The 8017-nt window shown below is 39.1% G+C and overlaps 1 protein-coding gene across 2 annotated transcripts; it reads left to right on the plus strand.

Annotated features, from left to right (window-relative positions):
* The first annotated feature begins 1694 nt into the window (after positions 1 to 1694).
* Positions 1695 to 7870, plus strand: LOC141112501 (actin, alpha cardiac muscle 1-like). Of its 2 annotated transcripts, none has more exons than XM_073605388.1 (7): positions 1695 to 1881; positions 3099 to 3252; positions 5330 to 5654; positions 6468 to 6629; positions 6825 to 7016; positions 7107 to 7288; positions 7629 to 7870. In XM_073605388.1, exons 1-7 carry the CDS (start codon positions 1730 to 1732, stop codon positions 7770 to 7772), a joined length of 1311 nt encoding a protein of 436 aa, XP_073461489.1. In that variant the 5' UTR covers positions 1695 to 1729; the 3' UTR covers positions 7773 to 7870. The 2 variants fall into 2 exon arrangements, with proteins under 2 accessions (XP_073461489.1, XP_073461488.1); XM_073605387.1 differs by having other exon boundaries at positions 1726 to 1852; positions 3105 to 3252.
* The last annotated feature ends 147 nt before the right edge of the window (positions 7871 to 8017 follow it).

An 8017-nucleotide genomic window follows, 5' to 3' on the forward strand; every position in this document is an offset into this window, starting at 1 on the left:
GGATGGTGAAGAATCGGGAAACTTCAGTGGGTATCAAGCCAGGAACCCAGCCCGCGGAGGTGATGCTTGCAGAGCAGCCTTGTGTGTCAAGCCAGGGACCGAGCAGGCCAGTGGGGTGAAGCTTGAGAGGTAGCTTGAGTGCCAAGCTAGGGACCCAGCAGAGAGGCGGGGGTGACGCTTGAGGGAGATACCACCGTGAAGATTGAAGGAGCTCAAGGGATTCAGTGGCAGTTGAATCAGCGGCTCGAGTGAGGGAGCTCAGTGGGCTGAAGAACTGCAAGGAGGGATTGTAGTGGAAGATAAAGGAATTATTAAAGACTATTGCCATAGGAGACATCATTCCTGCACATGCAGACGTGGCGCCTTGCTGGATGCCTTTTACTGCATGGCTTCCTCCTTTTGAAGTTTCGGAGTCTGCCAATTGAACTTGCAACTACTTAAGGGTGTCCTGGCCCTAACCCTCTTTCCCCAAAAAGTTTGCCAAGAGAAATAAAATCTCTTTTGCATTCAAGAAGTGCCTGGTGCCCAATGACTTTAATCACTTTGCACCCACCATGCCTCATAACCCACTATATACAGAAGGATGTCAGCTATCTCTGGCCCTGGAGGTTCTCAATAGACCAAAGGAGGCCTGGGACCTTGCTACAGACATAAATGAATCAGTCTCTCGTTTGTTTTTTGCTTCTGGGTCACATATGTGCAGTATCAACAGTTCAATTTTTAACAGGCGAGAAAGACATTAAGGTTTCAATTTATCGTTTGTTTGACTTTTCCTTCGATTTTTGACTCAAAAATGTCACAACCGATTTTCGATTTGTGCCCATTAGCTGGATGAAAAACAAATAAACTGTACAAATGAGATTTGTGAACGATTTTTCTTCTAATGTATGGGCACACTTCGTAAACTGGACTTAGTCTATAATGTTGCAAATTCATTAGAGCGGGACCTAACTATCAAAATATGTTTAATGTGTATACTTTGCAGTTTCTATGAAGCCCACTGAAAATAAAAAATGTATCTACTGTAATACTTTACAAGTAATAATTTAACCACATTTTCCCGATCATGGCTGCATGGTACAGTATTTCATTCACATCTAAATACACCGACTACTGTAACAAAAAAAAAAAAAAAAAAAAAAAACTGTATTCCTGTGATAAAGAATCTGCAGCTGTTATCGTAAATATTCAGATTTTTCCATCATACATTAAGTACAACTGGGGAGAAATACTAAGATACATTGCCAATGTGAAGCTAAAAAATAATACTGCTTATTTTAATGAATAAGCATTTCAAAATATTTAGTTCATAGATTTCAACCAAAGTCAGTGCTAACCAAATGCATTCAGTAAAATATAGCGTGTTAAACATTAACAGCAAGTTCTAGAATTTCTTATTACTTAGCAATTAATCGGATTTCAATTTTTCAGCATTAGCACCATAAATGCATGCAAAGCTGCAAATAAATAATTATTGCCTTCTGATCTTTTATATTTAATCCTGTTAATCTAATCTGTAAAACTATCAATATAACTCTAAGAGTCTGGATCTATACACACACAGCACTTTCTAAGTAAAGCCTCTCCTGTTCTATATCCAGGAATAGCCATGTGTATGGGCAAGCTGTATACAGGCTTAGGGGGAGGGAGACCCCTCTATATATGGTCAGCACTTGGACCCCCAGCTCAGACCCTCACAAGGCTGGCCAGTCCTGGCTTGTCTCCAAATATGGAGTTGAGCGAGTGTGGGGTTTCCCTGACCACCACTACAGGGGCCATCAATATAAATACATGGCTCAATTCAGCACTTGCCAGCTCACAGCTACACCTCCGCCCTCACTGCTGCAGCCTGGTGAGTCCTGCACAGCATTACTTGACCCATTACCGATCAGTGACTGGTCTTTTTTACCCTTCCCCTTCCAGTCTTACATAGCATAGTAATAGCATAGCATTATCTGAACTATTTAAACTTTTAGCAGAGGATTCCTTTAACATACTACCTTTTATTTTTGCAAGTCCTAATCTAGTTCTTTCATTTTTATTCTCCCCTTTCATTATTTAACCTATTCTTTTACAATACAATTTAATAACTAGCAGAAAATTATCTTTTAGAACCCAGAAAATAGATTCTAACCTCCCTATTTATTTACAAAGTCCATAATCATTGCATTTTCCAAAAGGTATTAATTGACCTTTAAGCGTTTTTGCTCTGTAACTTACTACAGGTTGTCTTCCTAGCAATCTTGCTTGGCATAACTAATCCACACAGGAAATCCCACGGGTCATAACTTAATCATGTTCTTGCCAGTCCTGCCAAGCCTCAATTTAATCCCCACTTACAAAAATCACTTAACAGCTCCATTAATTTAACTGCAAACTATTGTTCAGCTAATTCCCTGCACTGATGAACAGCCTTTCAGAAACAATTGAGGCACCAATTAACTATATTCTTGGTCAAATTCTTTTAAATGATTTTATAGATTTTCTGCACTTACTCCAGCAGCAGCAGAATTAACTGATAATCATAAAACTATTCTTAGGTGGGCCATAGATTATCACACCTTTCAGTCCCTTAGTGGTTTATCTTTTTTACCCAACTTAAAAATCCTTTTCACATTTATTAAAATACCATGTGAATACTTACCATTTTCCTAACTGCAAAACTTTTTTTTTTTTTTTTTTTTTAATTCTCTTTTTTTAATTTTGCAAAAAGGAAATAGAGGATCTTTAGGGTTTTGAAGGGACAATTCTCCTTGTCATTTCAAATCCCAAAATGATCACTAAATTTTATTCTCAAAGTAGCATATAACCCCACCCTTTTTATAGTTCCCCAGAATGTTATTTAACTCCTCGCTCAGAGATCCTTGCCTTATGGAGTCATTCTGCTGCCAAAATGCTAACTTGACATATCTTCTGAGACGGAGAGGAACAGCTGGGTTCTAAAACAGATGGGACAGCAATACAGACAGGTGCAGCAGTCAGACTTGAAAGCAGAGGAAATGATATATAGCAGACAGACAATCTCTAAACTATACTCTAAACTACAGTACACAAATGTATATTTGTTTTATTTTTTTTTTTTAACTTATTTAATCCTTCAACAGCCCCTCTCTTGAATCCATCATGTGCGACGATGAGGAGGTCACCGCCTTGGTATGCGACAACGGCTCAGGGCTGGTGAAAGCTGGCTTTGCCGGGGATGACGCTCCCCGTGCTGTCTTCCCCTCCATCGTGGGACGTCCTCGTCACCAGGTAAGTTCACCAAACATCTGACCAGCTTAGACACCTATATTGACTTACAGGATCACTAAACATGGTTATATACAAAAACTAAGGTTTATCATTTAGAACATTATACACTGCCCTTGGGCATTTGTTTTTTTTGGAACTACATTAGATTTAACTTTAATAACTACTAAATATGGGGAAAATTTGCGTTTTTTTTTTTTTTTTTTTAAACACACATGTAGTTCAAGCCACTGTAAATACTAGCAATATGGCCTGGTGCCTAAAAGTTTTGTTTGTATTGGAATCCTTTCCTCTTTTTCTGCAGTTTTTTTTTTTTATTACAACGTACCATTTAATTCTGATTTTATAAAAACACTCCTGCAGTTAATAACTGGCAATTACCAGGAGCGCACACTGTCAGCACTATAGATTGCCAACAGCACCACCCAGTGGAGCTGTACACAGAGTCATAAACTTTTAAAATTACAAGGATGCATAGATTATAAATGATTAAGGATTATTAATGTATTACTGTTTTTAGATCTTGTACCTTTTCTTTCATAAATTAGCACAGAGCAACTATATAGCTCTTACAGGCCATGTCTATAATCCCTGAGCCAACAGGTTACAGATTTCTAATTTAAGGTTCAAAATCAAACACGTAATAAAAACAATTCAAGCTAATTATACCTTTGGCTCCAATTAAGCAGCTTTAAAAACACAAAAATAACAATCTTTGATTTAGCTATGGGACTGTAATTCCCTAATCTCGCTAAAATTAACTACCATCCAGAATGCTTATAGTACCGCTTTATCTAAGTTTTTGAGCAGAGTGTTACAGTTACAAACAAAACCATGGGGATGAATTATCAAAACTAGGAGTGCAAAGTCTGGTGCAGCTCTGCATAGAAACCAATCAGATTCCAGGTTTTTTTTTTTGTCAGCGCTTAAATTGAACAAGCTGAAGTTAGAAGGTTCTTGGCTACCATGCACCAGATTTAGCACTCTCCAGTTTCAGTAAATCAACTCAATTTTCAGTACTTTAAAGCGGGCCTAAAGGGGTTAATACTTTCCTCTACAACTCTCGCCGGCATCCTCTTCTGTGTGCCAGGCTAGGTTGGTTAGCGCGGAATGACAGCACACTTGCACATGAGGCTATCATTCTGTCACACAGAGTACAGCACAGCACTGTAAGCTGAGCATGCGTAGTTTACGGTGCTGGAGAAGACAGCGAGCAGGCAGGTAGGGGCATTTTTTTTTTTTTTTTTATTAAAGAAGAGAAATTACATGTCTCTTCTGCAATAAAAGCCTGCCTGTTTGCGGTTTGTCACAGCGGAACTTTAACTCCACTTTAACTTTTAAAGGACACCTGATGTGAGAGAAATATGTAGGCTGTCGTCACCAATGCTTCTCCTGAAAAGTTTGCTGCCATACTGATGCCTTGGCTTTTAAAACAGAGCTAAAATCTCTCAATCAACATTAACCATTTCTAATCTTTATGCTACCAGCCTTAGTAAATATCATTTACTTATTTGAACCCATTTTTTTTTTTTTTTTTAAACATTGACATTACTTTTGCTTCCTGGTTTCTGGCCTAGGCCAAAATTATGTCATACATCCCAGGAGTATAATTGGCATTTTCTTTATCTGGAGGGGCTTTCTCAGCTAAGCAAACCCTCTTGTCTGCATGCCTGAGATAATGGCAGACGGATTCCATGAAGTAAATGCTACATGAATCCCTTTACGCACTATGCCATGGCTAGGGGGGCGGTGTTTTTTCAAAGTGATTTCTTTACAAAATAAAATATGGAGACAAATCCTTGTGGATGGGTTCTTTTTGTGGTGCTCAGATACAGTTAAGTTCCGCTTTAATACTAGCCTTTAGACATGGACCCGAAGTAAAGAGTAGTAAATTTGACTTTTGTTAGGCTTAGAAGTACTGAAGCCAGAAAACTTTAAAGGAGGTCAGTAATGATAGCCCACGTATTATCACCTTTTTGGAGGATATTTACAATCAATTGAATTTGTCAGTATATCATATATGTTGTAGCACTTTCTATATGCATCTTATGTATTAACCATATTTTTTTTTCTTTTTCAGGGTGTCATGGTTGGTATGGGTCAGAAAGACTCCTACGTTGGGGATGAAGCCCAGAGCAAGAGAGGTATCCTGACTTTGAAGTACCCAATTGAACATGGTATCATCACCAACTGGGATGACATGGAGAAGATCTGGCACCACACCTTCTACAATGAACTCCGTGTTGCCCCAGAGGAACATCCCACCCTGCTCACTGAGGCTCCCCTGAACCCCAAGGCCAACCGTGAGAAGATGACACAGATCATGTTTGAGACCTTCAACGTCCCTGCCATGTATGTTGCCATCCAGGCTGTGCTGTCCCTGTACGCTTCTGGCCGTACCACCGGTAAGAGACTTTCTTTACTAAAATCCAATATATATATCTTCATGCATAAATGAATAATAATAAAAACACACATCCAAACTAGTACACATGATTAGATAAATTGTGGAACAGATTCTCTTGTGAAAGATAGAGCCCATGGCAGTTCATTTACCGTTTAACAAAATTATAACAGTTTATGCAGTATTTTATACATAAAACTGGGTTGGGTACAAAATTTTTCTAAAATGTTATTTGTAGGACTGAATTACATCCTAGGAGCCTAGAAGCCGTTGTACCTAAAATGCTGTAGCCGTGGCCTATTTCTAAATATTGTCCACTAATCTTCGTGAAGTAGGCTGTTTACAAAATTGGCCGAAAACAGTTAGTTCGGCAGGAACTGGCTGATTTTCAGCCCGTGTGTACAGATGTCCGTTCTACAGAAGCCAGTCTCGGGACCAGCTTCTGTCAAATGGGCATGCTGGAAAACCAGCATTCAATCAGCGCTGGCAGCCAATTGCTGAGAGTGCTCATCAATATATTTTGGTGGGTGCGGGGTGGTCAGTCCCCCTGTCAGAACGCTAAAGCTCAGCTGGGAGATCACTGGACTAACATCTCTTGTGTTAGCACTGTGGTCTGCAAGTTGGGCTAAATGAAAAAAAAAAAAAAAAAAAAATATTCTAGTTTACCCTGCAGTAGGATAGTACCTGGTCTAAAACTGTGTCTACCTTTAGATACAAACAACAGCACTTTCTGCAAACATAGGTTTTCTATATTCATTCTCATTAAACATGACTACCTCTTTGCAGCTTTAACAGTTTAATCTTGGCTTCATAGGTATCGTCCTGGACTCTGGAGATGGTGTCACCCACAACGTACCCATCTATGAAGGTTATGCTCTGCCCCATGCTATCCAGCGTCTGGACCTGGCTGGCCGTGACCTCACTGACTACCTCATGAAGATCTTGACTGAGAGAGGCTACTCTTTTGTCACCACTGGTAAGGACTGCTTCTATCACGTAAACTTAGCAATATGGACAAAATAATTAATGAAATCTAGGTTTAGAATAATAAAAATTATTTACAATTAAAAGCACTAACAGAAATATACAAATATATCTTATACAAAGCATCTTTTTTAGTCTTGGTGAATCACATCAGAGTTAACAGAAGTCCCATTTTCTCTCAACACAGCTGAGCGTGAGATTGTGCGTGACATCAAGGAAAAGCTTGCCTATGTAGCTTTGGACTTTGAGAATGAGATGGCAACTGCTGCCTCTTCATCCTCCCTTGAGAAGAGCTATGAGCTCCCTGATGGACAGGTCATCACCATTGGCAATGAAAGATTCCGTTGCCCAGAGACCCTCTTCCAGCCATCCTTCATTGGTAAACATTGCTTGTTTTTTCCCAAGTATATATTTACTCCAGCTTTAACATTTGTACTCTGAAAATAACACACTGTCTGGTTCACCCTAGGTATGGAATCTGCAGGTATCCATGAGACCACCTACAACTCCATCATGAAGTGCGATATTGACATCCGCAAGGACCTTTATGCCAACAATGTCCTCTCTGGTGGAACCACCATGTACCCTGGTATTGCTGACCGTATGCAGAAGGAAATCACAGCCTTGGCTCCCAGCACCATGAAGATCAAGGTAAGCTTACTAAAATTCAAAATGCAACTCCCAAACCTTGTGCTGTATCTACAGAAAAACCACAGTGTCACAATCCAAAATTCATTCTTGAAAATATACCCTTCCTGCATGCTAGATTGTAGCATAACTAATAGATACAGTAGTTTAACAAATCCTAAGGTAATATACAATGCTTTAATAATTCTCCAGGAAAGCATCTACTGCTACAAGTTTAAATCAGGATCTCTCATTTCCTGGGGCAACATGGCAGAGCAACACCATTGTAGAAAGACAGATTTTTCGAAAAACAGACATATTTGTACTTACGTGATTTGTAACTTTGTTATGCTGTATTCTACAGATTATTGCTCCACCTGAACGTAAATACTCTGTCTGGATTGGAGGCTCCATCCTGGCTTCTCTGTCCACCTTCCAACAGATGTGGATCAGCAAGCAAGAGTACGATGAGGCTGGTCCTTCCATTGTGCACAGAAAGTGCTTCTAAATTACCTATTCACTTTTTGTTTCGCCCAAGTCCTTTATATGGTACATGGATACATATAAAAATAAATGATTCCTACAAATAAACACATTTTGAATAAACCTATTGTTTTAGTGTCTATTAATACTATTCAAACTCTAACCCCCATTAATCATAGGTAAAGTATGAATTGTTATGCTTCCATTAAAGAAAGCTAAAACTGCACAGGACTAAAGAACATAATTTTACAATGTACAATGGCGTTTTCT

Source organism: Aquarana catesbeiana, linkage group LG11, assembly GCF_042186555.1.
Source record: "Aquarana catesbeiana isolate 2022-GZ linkage group LG11, ASM4218655v1, whole genome shotgun sequence".
Classification (NCBI taxonomy): domain Eukaryota; kingdom Metazoa; phylum Chordata; class Amphibia; order Anura; family Ranidae; genus Aquarana; species Aquarana catesbeiana.